We start from the raw sequence: 20,845 nt of genomic DNA on the forward strand, positions 1-20,845 counted from the left end.
AATATAATAAACTTATATATAAAAAGAATTGTTTTGAATAGTTTAGAAAATAAAAATATAAGTAGTGTTATATAAAAAGGATTTTAGTATTAGTTGATAAATTTAGTATAATGAAATAGATTATTGTTTATCAGTTAATATTGAAACACCAGGAAGGGATTTTCCTTCTAAAAGTTCCAAACTTGCACCGCCACCAGTGCTAACATGAGATATGTTATGAACTTGATTGTATTTTGCAGCAACAGTCTATATATATTAGTATAAATAAGTATTTTTTTAGAAGAACAAACAGCAGTATCACCGCCACCTAATATAAAATTAGTATAAGTAATGGAATGATAATTATAAGAACCTATAATGACCATATTTCCAGAAATTGAGGAGGAAACTACAGCATCAAGTATTTTTTTAGTTCCATAAGCAAAAGAATCAAATTCAAATACTCCAGCAGGACTAATATGTTATTTTAGTGTGAAAAAAAGGATAAAAAAAATTACCCGTTCCATAAAATGGTTTTGGCTTGTTTTATTACATCTTGAAATAATTCAATTGATTTATGACCACAATCTAGCCCCATTAAATGAGGGGAAATTCCTTCTTTATCAGTAGTATATCCTGTTTTTGCATCATTATCAAATTTGTCTGCTGTGATGAAATCTACAGGGAAAACAACTTTTACATTGTTGTTTTTTGCTTTTTCTACCAAAAATTTAACATTTTCTGCACCTACTTTATCAAACAAAGATAATCCAATCTATAATAAATCAGTAATGTCTATAAAATGCTTAGAATATCTAAAAAACCTCCATATTTTCTAAAATTTTTTTAAATGTATATGCCATTCCACCTGAAATCTCAATAAAAAATTGATCTTGTTATATTTTTACTTTACCACATATAATCAAAAGGTCAATTTTATCAAGAAGATTGTCAATAAGCTGTATTTTGTCTGAAACTTTAGCTCCACCTAAAATTGCTAAAAAAGGCCTCTGAGGACTTTCAAGAGCTTTTGCAAAAAAGTCAAGTTCTTTTTTCATAAGAAACCCTGCTGCCTTCTGAGGCAAATCAACCCCAACTATAGAGCTATGTGCACGATGTGCAGTGCCAAATGCATCATCTAAACAATATAAATTATATAAAAATAATTTTTTTCTCTATTAACTGATATATATCTCTCCTAATGACGTTAATGACCTACGAAAACTCTCAATATCCTTAGGATCCGCTTTGATCTTGTTTCCCTCTTCATCTTTAGCACTTCCCTCCTCTTCAATATGGAATCTCAGGTTTTCAAGTAAGATAATTTGTCCATTTGTTGCTTCTTTACATATTTTCTCCACTTCTTCGCCAACGCAGTCATTCAAAAAAGTAACCTTCCTTCCAAGAAGCTTCTCCAGTTCTTCTGATACTGGTTTTAATGAATATTTCTCATTTCTTTTGCCATTAGGCCGGCCTAAATGAGATGCAAGAATTATTGCTTTTGCTCCTAATTTTTACTTAAATAATAAGAAAATTAACACCGCCATATAAACCCTCCTCTATAACATATTCAATTGTAGGAATTGTAGACGTAATCCTCTGGTTATTCGTGATTTCTCTGTTCAAATTTAAGGGAACATTGAAATCTACTCTTAAACAAATATTAACTTATTTTTTACCGGAAAAAAAGCAATATACCTGATAAAAACCCTTTTATCTTTCAATACAATTTCTCTGAGTGATAATTTATTGAAAAGAGACATTCTGAATCCACCTTTATCTATATTTCTTACCCGTCGGATGGCTTATATATGAATCAGAGAGTAAAGTTAATATTTGAAGTAGATACAAATTACAGGAGAATTAAATTATGTATTTGTTTGTTAAAACATGTAAAAAACAAAATTTTTTTTAATAAGCTTAAACAGAAGGTGTCTGAAACTTTTGAAGCTCAGCTCTGAAAATTAATATATTATAAAGAAATATTTACTAAAAAATATACCTTAAACTTAAGGAAAAAGAATCTTCAAGGTCATCGTCATCCCAGTTATCATCCCATAATTTATCTTTACTTATTCCAAGGTCTGTATCAGCCTCAGTCCAATCTATAAAATTAGTTAAAATATTCAAAAATATATAAAAATATGATAAATTATATAATATTTAATAATATCTTATAATATTTTATAATATTTAATATAAATCCTTTTAAACAAAAAATAATACCTTCTGCTTGAAAATCTTCAAATTCATCATCATCGTCTAATGTATTAATATCTATTTTTTTTTCTTCAGTTGAATTTTCTGTTGAAACACTATTATATTGATCCTTTTCTTCTATTTTTCTCTTAGACTCGCCTAATTCTCCTTTATCCATTTCTAATTCTAATAATAATAGTTTAATATCTATTTAATCTCTATTTTTAGTTATAATTTATACCAATTTTTATTAATTTCTATTTATTTTATAGTAATTTTATAGTAATTTTTATTAATTTTTATTTAATTTCTATATTTTTCTTAATATTTTTATTATTTTTTAATATTTTTCTAATATTTTTTAATATTTTTTTAAATCTTCTTATTTACCTTTATTTATCAGTTAATTCTAAATAAACAAGTTAAAATTAGTTTTCCAGACATATTATTATGTCGGATGAAGCTAAATCATGGTCTACATTAAGGCTACAACTAATATCGTTGGAGTCTCAAACAGAAACTCTCTTATTAGAATTGGTAACATCACCAGAAACACATGAAGAACAGGCTCAGGAACTCTTTAATAAGGTTTATTTTTATTATGGATGAAGATGTTTCTTATAAAGAAACAGAGAAATGTAATTATCAATTCTTTATCAGGGTTATTAGACCCAGATTATGGGGGAGATACAGTTAAGCAATACCATGTTGAAAGACATATAGAAATATTGGAGAAACATAAGAAAGAATATGAGAAAATGAATGTTAGTTAATTATTAAATTGATTGGATATTTTTTATAGTTTTAGAAAAAGAGAAAAGTGGGATATAAAGGAACTAATGAAGGTTATCATAAGTATGTTTAAGAAAAGATGATATGGAAGGTTAAAGAATGATAAATAGAAAACATGAGAATGGAATAGAAAATAATGAAACGAATTATTTTATTGAGGAGTCAAATAGAATTGATAATTCACATAATATGGCGGATCAAATTCTTTTGTAAAATTTAGTATATTGGATAGTTTCAACATCTGATCTTTATATTAGACAAGCGTATACTACTCGAGATGATTTTTATCAGCAAAAAGATATGCTTCATGATATGAATCAAAAAATGTCAAGAGCAACAAGTAAAGTGAAGAGAAATTTAAAAATCAGATTAATCTTTAATAGATCTTATTTCTGGAATTAAATATCTTATTTCTAGGGTAAATACAAAGAGGAAAAGGAATAATTTAATTTTATCGTTTATTATTTCTGCATGCATTATTATGACATATTTTATGATGTGAAATGGCATTCTTAAAAAGGCTCATACAATAAGTTATTTTAAAATATATCATCACTTGGTATTCTACACTTTTTCATATTCTTTTATAAGTTTTTGCGAACATATTACCAAATTTTCTTTTTCTTCTGTTGTGGCATTTCCACATCCTGCCCATCGAATTCGACATTGGTTATCTACAAGATATATATATCCAACATATATATTTGTAATCAACATATTTTCTTTAATATCTTTTGGTAATTTATTAATAAAAAAGTATGTATTCTATATAAATATTAATATTAAACCATACCTTTAGATTAAATCATTACATGATATTCTTTTGATATACTGTTTTTTATATTTTTTGAAAAAAGCCGAACAAGCATAGCTTTTAAGAAGTTTTCTTGCAGATTAATATAAATAAATTTTAAATTTGACGCTTCCAAATATAACTTAGGAGTTAAAAATGATTTTATATGTTCTTCTCCTGATTTAGATGAAAAAATACTTACAAGAGATGCTGCTGATGATTCAATAAAAGGTGTTGTATTTGCTGTAACATTTAAAAGCGTTCTACCATAAAAATTTGCAATATATAAAGCTTGCTATATAAATGTTAACATATTTATATAACAAAAATAATAAAATATCTTATATTACATCCTTATTAAACAGATAATTAGGTGCTATCCATTTCTAAACCCCCCTATTAAAAATCGTTTATATTAACCTATTAAATTTACTTTTCCTTGATGATATTTCATCTCCTGAAAATCATCTAAATATGACTTAGAGGCCTCTTTTAAACTAAAATCACTCAGATATTTCTTTAAATATCTTTTTTTAGATTAAAATCTACAGTTTTTCTCTTCTTTCTTTGTTTTTTTCTAAATTTAACAAATTACTAAGGTTTTCTCTCCAATTTTTTTTATTTTTTCGACTATTCTTTTCAACTAATGGTGCTTCATTCATTCCAATAGGTTTTTTAAGATTATTTAAAACCAATCCCTTTGTATTTTCACTTAATTCACTAAAATATTTTTTATTAAAAATCCTTAAATCCCTTATTTTTATGTTGTATTTTACTATTAAAAGGCTGTTTTTATTATTATATTTAATCATATTAAAATTTTATTATTTTATCTAATCTACCTTAAGATTTATTAATTTTTTACGTAAAAAATTAAGATTTCTTAACGTCAAAAAAATCAATGTTAAGAAATTTTTAAAGATTTCTTAAGAAATTAATAAATTTATTAGAAAATAAAGCAAATCTTTTAAATTGTTATAAGAAATTGTTATGAAATATCAAATTTTATTAAACTAAACGGCGTTAATATTAAGAATAATGGCGGAAAAAGAGGGAAAAAAAGAGGCAAAACGTATGTCTTTTTTTAATCTGCAAAAAAACGCTACAACCATTCCTCAGAACAATCTATTGAAGGTTCAAAGTGGGAATATTAAAAGAACTATATCAGTTTTTGAGCAATTATCATGCCCGAAACAATTACCAGATAAACATGATATTGCTAGGAATGCACGGAGTTTATCAAGGGTTCAGAATGTATTATTAATGAATGAAAATGGACATTCATGTATTTCTTTGGAAAAGAAAGAAAATATTAAGATGAAGGCTATAAGTCCGTTAAATAGGGTTGAACTGGGATCAGATTCAAAAATAATGAAAGAAGGAGTTATTTCAGAGCGAAGGCCATCTTCATGGGCTTTTTTGTCGTCAAATTCGAAAGAATTTGATATAAATAAGGAAAAAACACCAGTTAGAAAATCATTGCTAGATCCAGTTGAAAAGAAGGAAAATAGGGAAGAATTACGACATTTGAAGTCGAATAGTAATGAAGGAGATATTTTTTCATTAGAAGAAGCGAAAAATATGTCTAAAGATTCATCTAATAAGTCATTGGATGAAAAATTTTTTGAACTTGAAAGTTATGAAAATACGTTTCATATAAATGATTTATCGGGTATTTTATGTAATTCATTGGAATCAGGATCATTATTTGAGGAGGATGATTTAAAAAATGAATCTAGTTCTGCTAAAGAAAGATCAGAAGTGGAAAAAGTATTTAATGAAAAATATTCCAAATTAATACAACAAAATAATGAATTGAGGGATAAAAATAAGCATTATGAAGAAGTTATAGGTACACTAAATAAGGAAATTGAGGAGAAGAGTTCATTAATGTCTAAAACTGAGGATAATAAATACATAGAACAAATTAATTCTCTAGGTTATAAGGTAGAAAAACTGACTTCCGAACTGAATAATTCAAGTACATACAATGAAAAATTATTAGAACAAATAAATTTTTGCAAGTTAGAAAGTCAATTATCTACAGATATTTTAAAAAGTGAAATTGAAAAGTCAAAAGATATTATAAAAAGTTTGGAAGAACAATTAAAGGTTTTTTTCTTTAATTTAATGCTTAGTTCTTTTTTTTTATTTTTTTTTAGAATTATGATGTGAACCAATCAAATTTCCATGAACATTTAGAATCTGTGAAATTATACTATATAGAAAGAGAAAAAGCACTTGAAAATAAACTTATATCTGCAGAGGTATGTTTTATATAATATTTAAAATAAATAATAAATTCTAAAAATCAAAAAGCAAGCTATAGATGATGAAAAGATCAGATCTACTAAAAATATGAAAGAAATACAAAAAAAATTAGAAGAATCAGATTTGTTAAAAAAGAATGTCGAGGAAAGGCTTTCTTTCACATTAACAGAAAATAACAAATTATTAAAAGAAATAAGTTATCTAAGGAATAATTACGATATTAAAGACAATTATGAAAGCGTTTTAGAAGACTCAGAAGTTTGTATATCTTTGAAAAAGAATCATGTTAAAACAATTAAGAAAAAAAACAATGCCTCTTTGGAAAACTCTACAGATATTAAGGAAATCAATAATCAACTTAAAATAACTCAAGATGAATTACAAGAAGAAAGAAAGAAACTAGAAGACAAAACAAAACAATGTGATAAGCTTTTTCTTGATTTTTCTGAATTGGAAATGGTAGTTTTATTTTATTTTATTTTTAATTAATTTTTATTAGAAATATTTTAATCTTCAGAAGAAAGTATTAATAAAAAATGAACAGATTACAAAGCATATTTTTAAGATTAAGGAGCATGAACTAACATTAGAATCTTTACTTAAAGAGCATAATTCAGTTATTGAAAAATTAAATATACAACAAAATATATTAGTGAGTAGCTTTTTCTGACTAAAACATTATTTCTTACAAGCACAAGTGTAAATATACCGATATGATAAAGGAAAAAGATAATCTTATAAAACATTATAAAGAGGATTTCGAAAAATTACATTTTATTTATTTAGAAGAAATTAATCATATTCACAATAACTTTGAAAATAGGGAAATATTAACACATTAAAAGAAAAAAAAGTGCAACATACATATATATCCATTGAGCAAATATATATTACTTCAAACAATATATTTTATAATACCTGGCTTTTTCAGTTTATATAATATTTAAAAAAATAATATATGCTAAACTTGAAATATCTTATTATTTTATACGGTTAATTGGAGATTATATGCTTTTATTTAATTATTTAAATTATTTAAGGAACCAAAATGGACGTCATATAAAATTGATAAATTTGCATTTATAATATTTATTTATGGTATTTTATAAATAATTTAGTCTATAGAATATTCATTTATTTATTATTATTATTATTTTAAAATTATAGTTGAACTATTCAAATTTGATTTTTGTCCCTTCAAATTTTATATTGCTTGATTCCTTCTTTTTTAAGCGACGAGCTGCCTCCCATGATGGATGTAGTGGCTTAACCTCTTTATTCTCTCTATTTATCAAAGCTGATTTATTATTATTATATGATAATTTAATGTTTTCATTAGAATTCATTTTTTTTCTTTTAACCTGTAAATGTCTTGCATTTTTTCCATATTTCATCTCCCATATTTTTCGCCTAGCTCTCTGTCCTCTTCTATTTTTCTTAGGTTTATCAATATCTTTATATTCAGTATCAATATCATTATTATCATCACTTCCTGAAATATAACCGGCAGAAAGACTTGGTAAAAAGGTTGATCCAGATAAATTCTTTAATTTTTCTTCAATATTTTGTTTCTTTTTGGATTTTAATTGAATATCATTTTTAATTTTTAATTCTGCCTTTTTTTCTAAAATATCTTGATTTTTTTCCTTATTTTTTTCATTTAAAGACTCTGTATTTCCTTCTTCATTATCTTTTGACTTATTATTCAATATTAAAGGATCTTTAAGGGAATTTCCCTTGTTTTTTTGAGGATTTTTTGGCCTTATTGTATCATCTTGAATCTTAGCTATTTTTTTTAAAGAAAATATAACTCTTTTTATGCACTTCTTAACACTATTTGAATTAAAAATCCTGTTAATAACATTTTTGACTGGTTCTGATACATTTTTTAGTGGTGAGTTTACTGGCTCTATATGTATAATCTGAAATAATAATGGTTCTTTTAAACAGTTAATATACAACAAAAAGTCTTTAATAGCTTCTAAATCAAGATCCTATTTATTTAAATCTATTTTTATTGTAAAAAAAAATAAGTATACCTTAACTACTAACAATTCTTCCTTTAATCTATCTAAAATTGTAATATTATCGGCCGATCTTTAATATTTAAGTTGATTTCTTTATAAAAATGAATGGGAAACCTTTCATTTCTAATTCTCTTTGATATCTTTTGAAATTCAAATCTTTTTGCCTTTTTTAAAGCTCTTAAAATCTCTTTTTTAAAAAAAAACAACTTTGGATGGATCTTTTTTCTTAAAATATCCAAATTTTCTATGCTAGAGTCCTTATTGATATCATATTGCAAATTCATTGTATTAAAGACAATATTCTTGCTTTTATATAGGTTTATAGTTTTATTTCTTTCATATAATAAGACTTTTAAAACAAAATATGCAAATTTACAAAGTTCTATAAATATAGAAAAATATATCAATAAGTTCTTTAATTATTCATAATATAAAAGAATTAATTTATTTAAAAATATATAATTGATTTTTTTAAAGATAAATTGATTTTTAATTTAAATGGAAAAATCATATCAATTTTTAATATTAGTTTTAAATGTTAATAAATCTAATACAATTGCTTTTAAAATTCTTATTCATCATTTTATTCATTTATTTATTTATTTATTTATAATATAAAATTTAAAAATTAAAATTCATATACAAAAATTATCAAAATATGTTAAAAATTATATCTTTCTTATCTCTTATTCTTTTAAATTTAGATATATATTTGAATTTTATAAATTAAATAAGGACTTGTTAAATATTTTTAAAAATTTATTTTTAGTATTGATTATTGATATATTTAGATCAATAATCATAAATATATGTATTAAGAATTTATTTTTAAATAATATTTTTAAATTTTAAAAAAATTAAATCATTCATTTTATTAAACAAGTTTCAGGTTTTATAAAACCATTATAATAGTAATTTTTTTAAACAATTTATTCATAATTTATAAAGAAAATTTTAAAATGTAGAATATTTTTAAAGATATATTCATTTATAAATGAAATATTATCTTTCTGTTATTTGTATTTAACAAAAATTAAATAACATTTCTAAATATTTTTAATTTTAATAACTACTAATTTATTAAAAAATTAGTTATATAAAATATTATATCAATAAGAAAAAGTAAATCATTAATATTATATAGAAAAACAATAAAAACAATAAAAATAATTATTCATCTTCTAAATATATTTTTTTAAAAAGCTAATATTAATTATACTGGAATTTTTAGATACATAAAATATAGTAACCTTCAATTCCTAAATATATAAAAGTTTATCTTTAGAATATTAATAAATCTTTATCTTAAGATAAAATTTTACTGCAAATTAGTCTATTTTTGCATAATTTAATTTCCAATATAATACAGAGATAATAATCATTTAAATTTATAAAAAAAAAATGTACAGAAAATTTAAATAAAAATAACACAAAACTATCTAATTTATTTGAAAATATATGTTAAACTTTAAATATCATCTAATAAATTCATTTTTCAAAATATTAAGATTAAAAAACAAATAACAAATATATCTACGAAGAATATTTCAATTTCATATTTTATAATCATATTTCTAATATGAGCTTTAACACTATAAAAATAAGTCATAATAAAACATATAAGCTGATAAATTATTTATATATTTAAGATTTTTAATATTTATATTTTAAAGCATCTAAACATGTAATATTCAAGCTAAAACTTTGGAAAAAACTTAGTTATATATCTAAAACAAAGAGACAGAAGAAAACATATTATATTATATCTTTTTTTTGGGTTTTTGAAGGGTAAAAATAGCTTAAATATGGTACAATCAGGAATTTAAGTTTTATACTATTTAAAAAAGGAATTAAATGAGGAATACCAAGAATTTCTATGTTATATATGTCTATAAATGTTTTTTGAAGAATACAGGAAGAAGTTATTCAAGTTTTAAAAGAAACATAGACAAAAAGATCTTGGAACTTGACTTTAAATCTTTAGATGATAAATGGGGTAAAAAATGGCAGAAAATAAAGAATCAGAATAAGAAATATAAGGAAAATACATATAGAAAGTTTTATATATTAAGCATGTTTCCTTATCCTAGTGGATCATTACATATGGGGCATTTTCGAGTTTATACAATAAGTGATGTTATATCTAGATTCAAAAGAATGCAAGGCTATGATGTTTTAAGAAGCAGGAATATTTATTATTTAAACTTATTTTTTTAGGTTATACATCCTATAGGATGGGATGCTTTTGGATTACCAGCAGAAAATGCGGCTATTGAAAGAAATATTTCAGCAGCAGAGTGGACTTCACAAAATATTATGAAAATGAAGCAACAATTTTCAAAGATGAATATTGATTTTGATTGGGATAGAGTATTATCAAAATTTACAAGTCTTAATACTTTTTTAATTTATCTTTAATTAGGAAATTACTACATGTTTGCCATCTTATTATAAATGGACGCAGTTGCTATTTTTAAAATTCTACAATGAAGGATATGCTTATCAAAAAGAAGAATATGTTAATTGGGATCCTGTAGAATCTACGGTTCTTGCTAATGAGCAGATTGATTCATTGGGTAGATCATGGCGTTCTGGAGCTATTGTTGAAAAAAAAAAGTTAAAACAATGGTTTCTTAGAATTACTGATTTTTCTGAGGTAGAAAATAGCTTTTATATATCAATTGTTCTTATATACTAGTCACTTCTTAAAGATATTTCTACGCTTAAGGATTGGCCAGAAAGAGTGAAGATTATGCAAAAAAATTGGATTGGAAAGTCAACAGGTGTTGAAATTCTCTTTACCTTAAAATACAAAAATATCAAAAATCTTCCTAATCTTTTCAAAGATATATATGTATTTACACCATATCCCAATGCACTATTTCACCTTCAATATATTGTTCTTTCTCCATTTCATCCTATTGTTTCTGAATTGGCTCTTAAGGATTCAAATCTTCAAATGTTTTTGAAAAATATTTCAAGTATAGGTATATATTCTAAGAAGGGATTTTTGCTGGAAAACATTCAAGCTTATAATCAATTTATACCTGACTTTTCTTTTCCAGTTTATGTTTCTTCATACATTTTAGACAGTTATGGTTGTGATGCTATTATGGGTATTCCTGCTTACAATTCTCATGACTTTCAGTTTTGTAAGGAAAATTCTTTAGAAATTGGTACTAGTAAAGCCATTGATGAAGATACAAATGGCATGGTTTTCAATGGAAATTCAGAACATTCTTCTAAAATATTTTCTGAAAAGGCTACTCAGTTAATTCTTAAAATGGAATCATTGAATTTATGTAGAACGGTCACTCATTGGAAATTAAAAGATTGGCTTATAAGTCGCCAGAGATTCTGGGGGACGCCCATTCCTATTGTTTATTGTTCAAATTGCGGGGTATATTTTTCTTTTATTTGGGAATTTATTAATACTTATAGACTATTCCTGTTCCTGAATCCAAATTGCCTGTATTACTGCCCAAAAAACCAGTAATAAAAGGTTCTAGTGGATCACCATTGACAAGTGATGAAGAATTCTTACATACAAATTGTCCAAAATGCAATGGCCCAGCTAAACGAGATACAGATACTATGGATACTTTTGTAGATTCATCATGGTACTTCATAAGATTTACTGATCCACAGAATTCCGAAGAACCTTTTAATATTGAAAGAGCATCACAACTTCTACCAGTTGATTTATATATTGGCGGCATTGAACATGCAATATTACATCTTTTATATTCCAGATTTTTTATGAAATTTGCAATTAAAACAAAATTATTGAAAGATATAAACAATGGTGAGCCTTTTAGTAAGTTAATTACTCAGGGTATGGTTCATGGAAAAACATATGTTGATCCTATAACTGGACGTTTTCTAAAACCTGATGAATTGGATTTAAACAATCCTATGTTTCCAAAAATATTAAATTCAAATATAACACCAAAAATTAAATATGAAAAAATGAGCAAATCAAAACACAATGGGGTAAATCCTATAAAATATATCGATATTTATGGTGCTGATTGTGTTCGTGCTCACATTCTTTTTTCTGCACCTATTACTGAAGTTCTTAAATGGGATGAAACAAAAATAATTGGTATGCAAAGATGGCTTAATAAATTATTTCGAATAGTTCATGAAATAGATCTCACAAAAACTACAAATATGAAATCATATCAAGTTAAATGGGACAATTTAAATTCTTCTGAAAAAGAATTATGGATAACTGTTCAAAAAACAATCACTGATATTACACATTTTTTTTCTAAAAATTATCAATTGAATACCGCCGTTTCGTCTTTAATAAAATTAACAATTAAACTCGATTCTTCTAGGAATAATATTTCTAACAATTTATATTTTCATGTTACAGAAATACTATTGAAACTTATCGCTCCAATTACACCTGCTGTTGCTGAAGAATTGTATTCATATCTTTACTCAGAAAATCATTCTATATTCAATTCTTCATGGCCTTTAGCTGATACTTCTGTTCAAAATGAAACTATTCAAGCTGGAATTCAAATTAATGGAAAATTAAGATTTCGTCTTACTTTACCATACAATTGTACTGATAAAAATATTATTTTACAATTTATATTAAAAAGCGATCAAGGAAAACAATGGATTAAAGACAAATATATCACAAATAATATAAAAAACGTCATTATTGCTCCTGGAAATAAAGTCATTAATTTAATTCTATCTTGATATTTAACAAAATACATAAACATCATAATACATAATTACAAATTTAATTATTTAGATTCAACTAAGCTACGCCTACAAATAACAACAGGTTATCATGTATAAATATTATCTTTTCAATTCACCTCTAAAGCGTATATTCTTTGAGGAAAATATTTACATTTCTTCTGCTGTTTTAAGGTTTTTAACCGTTTTTCATGGCGGGTCAAAGAAAGTCTAGATGCTTTTGTTTTTCTGGAGCGTAGATCTAAGGGAATATATTTTTTTCCCTTATAAAACAGTCGAAGCTGCTGACGCTGGGTTAAATTAATGACTGTATAGATTCTAGCGATAGATCGACGGACGCTCGAGCTAGACAGATAAACCAGATATTTTTCATAACAATAAATAACATACATTTTTGCTAATTTTGAAGCAGCACCGCCAGATATTTTCTGTACACGCAAAGTCAAAAGTTCTTGTTTTAATTCGTCTAATTCCTTCTCTAATTCAGCTTTAGACTTCTTACGAAGAAGATAAGCACTGGTTTTTGCCTATAAAAGGTTATTTTTCAGACAAAAAAAGCATAAAAAATACCATTTTTTATGATAATTTAAAAAAACGAACAAATGAATAAACTAACTTAACCTAACCCTACAGACATAGCTATGCTTTAATGAAGGATATATAATATTTAATTTAAATAATATTACAGGATTTACAGAGAATTTTTAAATATGAACATCTTTTATTTGAAAAAAAATGGTTAAAAATGATCAATTGAGTTTTTAGGAAAAAAAAACATTTATTAGTATTGAATATGGACAAAATAAGAGTAATATAATGAGATTTAAAGGGCAGCATTATTTGGAGTTTATAAAATAATGATATATATTATTGGAATAAATCTAAGAATGAAAATAAAAAGAATTATTTAATTGAAAAAAAAAATATTAAGTCAATTTTGAACAGGATCGAATGGGAATATTATATTTCCAAAAGGAAAATGTTGAACTACGGGGAATTTTCCAAGTACTTCTGCACAATACATTCTTAACATACCCTATTTTTAATCAATACAATTAAAAAGGAAATTTGATATAAAATTATACTTTATTAACTTTTTCCCAATGTTCTATTCCAGATATATCATACAAATAAGGAGAATGTTCATAAAAAGGACCATGTTTAACCTATTAATTATTAATAAATTGATATAATAATATATATATATATGTATATGTATATGTATATACATCATTAATAAAATTAATTGCACCAAAATATAAGTTTTCATTTTTCTGCTCTTTAACTATATTTTTGTCTAGAATATCTTTAGGAAAAACATTGGCATTTGTATATGATAATTGAGAAGATCCAAAGACATATGGTAAAAAGAAATGATCATCTAATCCCCAAACTCCATGAGAACCAGCTGGTTCAAGATTATATGTTAAAACCAGTGTCCTTATGATTTCAAAATATCTAATTAAAAAATTATTTCCTCAAAAATCACTTTTATATATAAAAAAACTAATACTTATTAAATATTCTTAAGACTATTCCTACTTCGTCCCTATCTAACTTAAAAAATCGTAATAACAAAAGACCACATAGAAATGCCGTAAATGAAAGCTCATGTCCTGTACCATAGTCCAATCTTTTTCCATGTCCAAACCCTCCTATAAAATATGGACAGAGTTCATTTAACGCTGGATAAATCCACTCTGGAAGATATTTTTTCAGCAGAATATGACTTTCCTAATAATAATCTTAATAATTCTGCTAATTATCCCTTCTTAATAATACATTTTCAAGGCGATCAATCCACTTAACAAATGCCTTATTTCCAAACCGTTTAGCACCTTTTTCTGGCCTAATTTCACCGATCCAAGAGCAAACAACTTCTAATACAGATAATATCCTTTGTATTTCATCTGATTCATTAATATTATCTGTTAATTTAGTCCCAGGAAGAGCAATATTTAAGACTGTAATAAATTCTGTAATTCTTGAATAAGCAATGGATTTTTCAAATAAAAAAACGTCATTTCTTGATTCAATACGTTTCATACATCCAGAAGAAAAGGAATTTGAGGGAGAAATGGAGTCAAAAGGTGGAAATTGGGAGCTCATTAAAAATATCATAAAAATGGAGGTTCAAGAGGAGGAATTTTTGAACGTCAAAAAAAATATAAAAAAAACGGAGAAAGAAATAAGCAATATTTTGTTATTTAAAAATCATAATTCGTTACAGAGATGCAAATATAGGTGGGGTACCTTTTTTTTTAGTGAAAATAGGTGAAATTTTTGAGGAATAAAGGTGATTTAGAGAATTTTATGAAAAATAGAGATTTAAAAAGAATTAGAGGGTATTTTTAAATATTAATAGTATATTTGATGGGAAAATCTAGTAAAGATAAGGTATTATGGTTTTTTTGGTTATAAATAGGGATTTTAATCAAACATTAGAGAGATATATATTATCGTATGATACTATAAAGAAATTATATATTGTATTTATAAAAAAACAGGACTTGCAAAAGAAGAAGGATGGAGAGCAAGATCAGCTTTTAAATTGATTCAATTGGATGAAGAATTTGGGTTTTTGAAGGGTTTTTTTTTTTGAAAAAAAAAATATATAAATAATAATTTTAAGGTGTTAAAAGAGTTATAGATTTATGTGCAGCACCTGGATCATGGTCACAAGTTCTTTCCAAGAAATTAATGTATTTTTAAGAAAGTGTTTTTTTTTTTTGGATTAATTTTTCTAGAGAAAATATTGATTCATGTGAAAAACCAACCATTGTTGCAGTGGATCTACAACCAATCATGCCTATTGAAGGTGTAAAAACTCTTCAAGCAGATATTACACATCCTAATACACTTTATAAAATCCTAGAAATCTTTGGCAACAAGTCAGCAGATTTAGTTATTTGTGATGGTGCACCAGGTATGATATATATTTAAATTAATGTGTGTGTTTGTGTGTGTGTTTTTTAATTTTTAGATGTAACAGGTTTACATGATCTTGATGAATATATCCAGGGACAACTTCTTTTATCTGCTTTAAATTTAACTATATCTGTACTTCGACCTGGTGGAAATTTTATTGCAAAAATATTTCGTGGTAAAGATATTAGTTTTTTATTTGCTCAGCTAGGATGTTTTTTCGAAAAGATAACATGCGCAAAGCCTCGCAGTAGTAGAGGAAGTTCCATTGGTATATTCTTTTATCTCATTATTTATCTAATTTGTTAGAAGCATTTATAGTATGCGAAAACTTTTCCTTACCTGATAATTACAAACCAGATATTTCAATTCCTATTTCGTTAAGAGATGATTTGGGAATAAACAGTATTGTTCCCTTTGTAGCATGTGGAGATTTAAGTGCATATGACTCAGAAGCAACGTATTTCTCTGATAATGATAAAAACTATGAAAGCCTAGATCCTGTGCAATCTCCTATTGGTAACACATATTAACCTAAACGATACTAGTATTGTTAATATAGAGTTTAGCGCCTCCTTATAAGAAGGCAATTGAAATGAAAAGAAAAGGAGAATTACAATATATATAATCTCTTTCCTATGTAAAATTTTTGTAGAAAAAAAAAAAAAGGATAAAACATGATTAAAATGGTGTTCATTGTATAAAGCTGTCTTTACTAATTCATGGAAACGTCAATATTTATATGTGACCATCATCTACTTTGCCTGTGCCATAAAACCCTCGACATACCCCAATATGTGCAATACGAGAACCTTTAGGGTTAAGAAAGTAATTTAAAACCGAATTTTTATAGGGTTGTACCTGAACTAGCAACAGGATCTATCTCTTTTCCAACTATAATGCAATCTTCTGGTGCGGTATAAGTCTCGATTAACTGTCCAAAAATAGAATGAATTGTTGCGATTACGTCCCCCTTTCTAACCCATGTATTTACTTCCGGAATTACTGAAGCTATTAACTATACAAAAATTACCATCGAAATTTTCATATATTACCACTCAAAATCCCGCCCTTAGTGGTAAATATCCAATACTTAAATTTTAAGATTAAAAAATATAATAGGAAAAAAAAGCAATATTTACACTTTTATCACAAATAACTGGTTTAAATTCAGCCTGTTGATGTTCATCCGGAATCATAGCTAAATGACTTATAATATTGGAAACACCCAATAAAGCATTTTTGACAAATCTCTTTTGAAATATACTTGGATTCCCTATCTATTTTTAAAAGTTAATATATACAGTATTTTTTTTTTTTTTTTTGATTGTTTAAATCTTGCCTCAACCGTAATAGAAGGAATACTAACAGCCATGGCAGCACTTCTTAAAGATCCATCTGGACCCGTATTATGTACGATTATCTTTTAATTAATATTTTTTTCCCTAAATTTTTAAATAATCAAATACCTGAGGATTTTGTAAAACTGCCATTTTTCTCGTACGATCATCTAACATATTGGCTCTTACGTATAAAGAATTAACTCTTCCCTTAGACGCAGTATGAAGATCTATTAAATAATCAAACTTTTTTACGATTCTTTCTATCAAATTATATGCATATTGTTGAGAAGTAGATCCATTTTTTTTCCTAATTTCTCCGTTTAATCATTCTCAATAAAGATAATAAATATAATATTCATGAATTACCCTGGCATTAATCTATTTAAATCTTGTGATTCAAAACCTCTAGATGATGATAAAAACCCTTGAATATTTGCAACGATCACTGCAACAATAGTACCATGAAGTGATTCCGGATTAAGCTCAGATTGATATAAACGATGAACGACTCGAATACCATTCACCTCATTACCGTGTAAGGCGCACGTAAGTCCTACGACTGGACCATGTTTTACACCTATTTCCTAATCAATTGACAAGTATTTTTTTTCAATCATATAAATACCTCTCGCGACTAATACAGGAACAGATAAAGGTTTAAGAGCATCTTCAATAAGAGAAATCCATAACTTGCTAATTCTTCCTCTAGGCAATGATTCTAGATCTAAAGATGTTGTTGTAGGGATTTCAGAATCATCCAAAGTTAATAACTTAATATTTGGACATCCTTCAGGAACTTCTGGAGGAGGCGTACGCTTTCTCCATAACTAAATCATATGGTTAAACCATTTATCCCTTTTTAAACATAATATAAACCTCTCGAGCTTTATTAAGTAAACATTCATTGATATCCATCATTGCAAATTTAAATTTAGATGTAAGGCTTAGTAATTCCTTATCATCAAATCCAATATCTTGCTTATAAGTTCCAAAATGCAAATTAGGTGTAATATATTTATCCATCTTCGATGTCATTGGAGAATAGTTAATATTCATTTCATTAGAACCTTCTTCCGTTTTCAACAAATTCAATAATGCTTTTGCCGGCAAATTATTCGATAAAAACCTATCATTATTAAAAAAAAACTTTTGATTTAAATCCCTCTTTTTCTTCAATTTACTTAAACTAAAAATATTAGAAAAATAAAATAACTCCCTTCTTCTTCTTCTTCTTCTTCTTCTTTACATTTTTATCATATTTTTTTTTGATTTTAACAATCGCTACCATATTAATTTGAACATATTCTTATATCCCATCAATAAACCTATCAATCCCTTTTTTTATCACACCTTGCAATTCTTCTAACGTCGTAATAACTTGTAATAAAGATTTCCTCCTATTCCCTCTTAAGAAATATTCATCATCTCATCTCTCAAACCATTCATTCAATTCTACATCCGGCATTTCATCGTTCCACTAACAAATATTATATATTTTATCGATTTCGATACTTCATCCTTACTAATTCATCCAGTTTTTCTAATAATTCCGTCGCACTCTTCTCAATAAAACAATATCTATCATCAATCTTCTCAAGTTCATGCATTAAATGCTTAAAAAATTCGTTATCAATATTTTTTAAGATTTCATGACTATAGTTCTTTTCTATACCGCATATAATAAGCATATATCAATAAAAACTCATAATATAAAACCCTTTAGCTCATTATACGAAATCCTTATAAACTACTATAGATTTAGACTTCTTCTTAGACTCTGTCCTTATACTTTCTTTAACATCTTATAATCCATATAATATTGTGACCATTTTGGATCCGCTGCTCTTAAAATCAACTGTTTTCCGAACTATATGCGTCCTTTTAGTCCTTTCCATATGTTATTTTTAACATACCTTCATCTGTTCCTTGATATATTAGTTAACCCCTCTAATCACAAAAAAAACACGCATATATCTCCGCCAAACACAATAAACCAACATAAAAAGCAATTAAATCCTCTTTTTTCCTCTTAATTCCTCTAAAAACTCCCTAAATTTAATGTTATCCCTTTTTTTCCTACAATTTTCGATTTGTATTGATCTTCGACAATCCATCCCCATCGACGTCTTTTATACCTTTTAAACGTGTATTAAGAAGAAACAGCATAAATAGTGAATGAAATAAGAGGAATCAATGGAAACTTCTGGAAACAAGATATTTTAATATATATAGGGGGGTTGAGAAGGGTTGAAAGTATTTGTAAAGGAGTTTAAAGGATGACAGAACGAAACTTAAGAAGTCGTGTAAAAAGAAGAGGAGAAGAGATGCAGGGAACGGGAAAGCAGCAGAAAAACGAGTTTAATGAGGGTATGAAGGGAAAAGGGGGAAAGGTTGCTAAAGAACAGTGTACTTATGGAGTAAATACAAAGAATGATAATGATATGAGTATTTTGAAAGAAAGACGAATGATGCGTACAAGATCTATGGAAGCTATATCAGCGTATAAACAGAGTGTTTTGAATAGAAAAAGAAGATCGCGTGAAGAGAGGAAGAATCGGAGGAATCAGGAGAAGTTACGGGAGAAAGAGGTATTAGAAGAGGAAAATGGAGTAAAAATGGCTAAAAAAACGAATAAAATGAATGTTTCGGTATCTAAGAAAGAATTACCGCGAAAAGTGAATGCCCAGACTGTTTCTATGATTAATGAGCAATTGGAACGTATATTAAAAAGGTTAGATGCCAATGAAACACGATTTAAGGAGCAGTTAGATCATTTGAATGAATCGTAAGATGAATAGAAGTTTTTGAAGGAATTAGAGAATAATAATTATGTAGAATGGAAATGTTGAAGGGAAAGGTTATGCAAGAGACTTCAGATATGTCGCAAAATTCACATTATGAACCTTTAACCCAAAAAGGTTATATTTCAATATTTTAATATATATATATATGTATATATTTCTAATTGATATTAGATGCTTCTCTTAGAACACCATTGTTTTCTAGAGATAAAGAGGGCACTAGTCCATCGAGAACTCGATGTAGCGATTATTCCAGGAATTCTACTAGAAATTCCAGTTTTAGTCAAACAGAATCCTATCCTCCAAGCTCCGCAATAGCATTGTATAAAGTTTCTCAAGACATGAGATCATCTCCGCAAATTCATACAGTTAAAAAACGTCAAAAATGGACAGAAGACGAAGTTGTTGCTTTAATCGATCTCGTTAGTATTTATGGACCTTCATGGGCTAAAATTAAAAAAATGGATGTTCATGGATGGCTTCAAAGAAGAACTCAAGTAACAAAAATCTAAAAGTTATATTTAGAATTAATATATTAACCCTTTATAGGTTGATTTAAAAGATAAAGCGCGTATTATAAAGGTAAAATATAATCTATATTTTTAAATATGATAGAATTGATAATTTAGCAACATTTATTAGAGACTCCTGACATTTGGAATCAATTTGTTAGTCAATGTGCAAATTGGGAAGCTGTTTCTGTTGGAAATTCTCATGGACATCGTGGAGTTCATTCATCATAAATTTAATAAAAAAATCGGTTAAATATTTTCCTTAAAAATCAATAATTATATCTAATAATATTATTTAGGTTGTTTAATAATCCTTTTATTGCAAAATGCTTTTTTTTCGTTTGGGACTTTTTGAAATATTGAAATATTTTTAATTTTATAATTTATACCAGACGTTGTAATTATACCTTTTTCCTAATAAATTAGAATGTTTTTTTTTTTGGAAATAAGACATATATGAAGGATTCGTTATCTTAACCCA

The 20,845-nt window shown here is 26.2% G+C and overlaps 12 protein-coding genes across 12 annotated transcripts; 5 read left to right on the top strand and 7 right to left on the bottom strand.

Moving 5' to 3' along the window:
• Positions 1–74: 74 nt before the first annotated feature.
• T552_02451 (phosphoglycerate kinase) lies at positions 75–1,788 on the bottom strand. Its single transcript, XM_018370991.1, has 9 exons — positions 1,678–1,788; positions 1,533–1,630; positions 1,163–1,486; positions 893–1,117; positions 804–847; positions 498–754; positions 353–453; positions 291–307; positions 75–246 (listed from the first exon to the last, which is right to left on the bottom strand). The coding sequence occupies exons 1-9, from the start codon at positions 1,740–1,742 to the stop codon at positions 121–123; spliced, it is 1,257 nt and encodes a 418-aa protein (XP_018225151.1). The 5' UTR covers positions 1,743–1,788; the 3' UTR covers positions 75–120.
• Positions 1,789–1,853: 65 nt separating this feature from the next.
• On the bottom strand, positions 1,854–2,457 carry T552_02452 (hypothetical protein). The gene is made up of 4 exons (XM_018370992.1): positions 2,420–2,457; positions 2,206–2,364; positions 1,982–2,084; positions 1,854–1,936 (listed from the first exon to the last, which is right to left on the bottom strand). Exons 2-4 carry the CDS (start codon positions 2,354–2,356, stop codon positions 1,900–1,902), a joined length of 291 nt encoding a protein of 96 aa, XP_018225152.1. The 5' UTR covers positions 2,357–2,364; positions 2,420–2,457; the 3' UTR covers positions 1,854–1,899.
• A 125-nt stretch (positions 2,458–2,582) lies between these two features.
• On the top strand, positions 2,583–3,518 carry T552_02453 (hypothetical protein). The gene is made up of 6 exons (XM_018370993.1): positions 2,583–2,766; positions 2,811–2,942; positions 2,987–3,033; positions 3,081–3,179; positions 3,228–3,310; positions 3,354–3,518. The coding sequence occupies exons 1-6, from the start codon at positions 2,629–2,631 to the stop codon at positions 3,470–3,472; spliced, it is 618 nt and encodes a 205-aa protein (XP_018225153.1). The 5' UTR covers positions 2,583–2,628; the 3' UTR covers positions 3,473–3,518.
• Positions 3,425–4,469, bottom strand: T552_02454 (hypothetical protein). Its single transcript, XM_018370994.1, has 5 exons — positions 4,313–4,469; positions 4,197–4,260; positions 4,114–4,149; positions 3,783–4,058; positions 3,425–3,735 (listed from the first exon to the last, which is right to left on the bottom strand). The coding sequence occupies exons 1-5, from the start codon at positions 4,423–4,425 to the stop codon at positions 3,535–3,537; spliced, it is 690 nt and encodes a 229-aa protein (XP_018225154.1). The 5' UTR covers positions 4,426–4,469; the 3' UTR covers positions 3,425–3,534.
• A 286-nt stretch (positions 4,470–4,755) lies between these two features.
• On the top strand, positions 4,756–6,922 carry T552_02455 (hypothetical protein). The gene is made up of 5 exons (XM_018370995.1): positions 4,756–5,875; positions 5,926–6,030; positions 6,083–6,493; positions 6,534–6,686; positions 6,733–6,922. The coding sequence occupies exons 1-5, from the start codon at positions 4,802–4,804 to the stop codon at positions 6,874–6,876; spliced, it is 1,887 nt and encodes a 628-aa protein (XP_018225155.1). The 5' UTR covers positions 4,756–4,801; the 3' UTR covers positions 6,877–6,922.
• Positions 6,923–7,164: 242 nt separating this feature from the next.
• T552_02456 (hypothetical protein) lies at positions 7,165–8,391 on the bottom strand. Its single transcript, XM_018370996.1, has 3 exons — positions 8,176–8,391; positions 8,074–8,131; positions 7,165–8,028 (listed from the first exon to the last, which is right to left on the bottom strand). Exons 1-3 carry the CDS (start codon positions 8,343–8,345, stop codon positions 7,207–7,209), a joined length of 1,050 nt encoding a protein of 349 aa, XP_018225156.1. The 5' UTR covers positions 8,346–8,391; the 3' UTR covers positions 7,165–7,206.
• Positions 8,392–9,869: 1,478 nt separating this feature from the next.
• On the top strand, positions 9,870–12,825 carry T552_02457 (leucine-tRNA ligase). The gene is made up of 5 exons (XM_018370997.1): positions 9,870–10,233; positions 10,279–10,431; positions 10,484–10,717; positions 10,760–11,461; positions 11,503–12,825. The coding sequence occupies exons 1-5, from the start codon at positions 9,916–9,918 to the stop codon at positions 12,778–12,780; spliced, it is 2,685 nt and encodes an 894-aa protein (XP_018225157.1). The 5' UTR covers positions 9,870–9,915; the 3' UTR covers positions 12,781–12,825.
• A 68-nt stretch (positions 12,826–12,893) lies between these two features.
• Positions 12,894–13,356, bottom strand: T552_02458 (ribosomal protein L29; the record flags this gene model as incomplete). Its single annotated transcript, XM_018370998.1, has 3 exons — positions 12,894–13,128; positions 13,174–13,310; positions 13,354–13,356. 3 exons carry the CDS (start codon positions 13,354–13,356, stop codon positions 12,894–12,896), a joined length of 375 nt encoding a protein of 124 aa, XP_018225158.1.
• A 327-nt stretch (positions 13,357–13,683) lies between these two features.
• On the bottom strand, positions 13,684–14,935 carry T552_02459 (hypothetical protein). Its single transcript, XM_018370999.1, has 5 exons — positions 14,566–14,935; positions 14,297–14,517; positions 14,013–14,241; positions 13,869–13,949; positions 13,684–13,819 (listed from the first exon to the last, which is right to left on the bottom strand). The coding sequence occupies exons 1-5, from the start codon at positions 14,902–14,904 to the stop codon at positions 13,715–13,717; spliced, it is 975 nt and encodes a 324-aa protein (XP_018225159.1). The 5' UTR covers positions 14,905–14,935; the 3' UTR covers positions 13,684–13,714.
• A 188-nt stretch (positions 14,936–15,123) lies between these two features.
• On the top strand, positions 15,124–16,382 carry T552_02460 (ribosomal RNA large subunit methyltransferase J). Its single transcript, XM_018371000.1, has 8 exons — positions 15,124–15,180; positions 15,229–15,244; positions 15,291–15,371; positions 15,416–15,485; positions 15,531–15,709; positions 15,767–15,979; positions 16,018–16,227; positions 16,278–16,382. The coding sequence occupies exons 1-8, from the start codon at positions 15,157–15,159 to the stop codon at positions 16,334–16,336; spliced, it is 852 nt and encodes a 283-aa protein (XP_018225160.1). The 5' UTR covers positions 15,124–15,156; the 3' UTR covers positions 16,337–16,382.
• Positions 16,383–16,555: 173 nt separating this feature from the next.
• Positions 16,556–18,970, bottom strand: T552_02461 (hypothetical protein; the record flags this gene model as incomplete). Its single annotated transcript, XM_018371001.1, has 15 exons — positions 16,556–16,719; positions 16,767–16,800; positions 16,851–16,988; positions 17,057–17,131; positions 17,178–17,358; positions 17,418–17,628; positions 17,677–17,878; positions 17,928–18,221; positions 18,265–18,356; positions 18,402–18,448; positions 18,491–18,528; positions 18,575–18,717; positions 18,768–18,798; positions 18,841–18,918; positions 18,965–18,970. The coding sequence occupies 15 exons, from the start codon at positions 18,968–18,970 to the stop codon at positions 16,556–16,558; spliced, it is 1,734 nt and encodes a 577-aa protein (XP_018225161.1).
• A 311-nt stretch (positions 18,971–19,281) lies between these two features.
• T552_02462 (hypothetical protein) lies at positions 19,282–20,692 on the top strand. The gene is made up of 6 exons (XM_018371002.1): positions 19,282–19,836; positions 19,887–19,969; positions 20,027–20,349; positions 20,402–20,434; positions 20,482–20,612; positions 20,664–20,692. The coding sequence occupies exons 1-5, from the start codon at positions 19,328–19,330 to the stop codon at positions 20,593–20,595; spliced, it is 1,062 nt and encodes a 353-aa protein (XP_018225162.1). The 5' UTR covers positions 19,282–19,327; the 3' UTR covers positions 20,596–20,612; positions 20,664–20,692.
• Positions 20,693–20,845: the final 153 nt, after the last annotated feature.

This window comes from Pneumocystis carinii (genome assembly GCF_001477545.1).
Source record: "Pneumocystis carinii B80 chromosome Unknown supercont1.11, whole genome shotgun sequence".
In the NCBI taxonomy this organism is placed as follows: Eukaryota; Fungi; Ascomycota; class Pneumocystomycetes; order Pneumocystales; family Pneumocystaceae; genus Pneumocystis; species Pneumocystis carinii.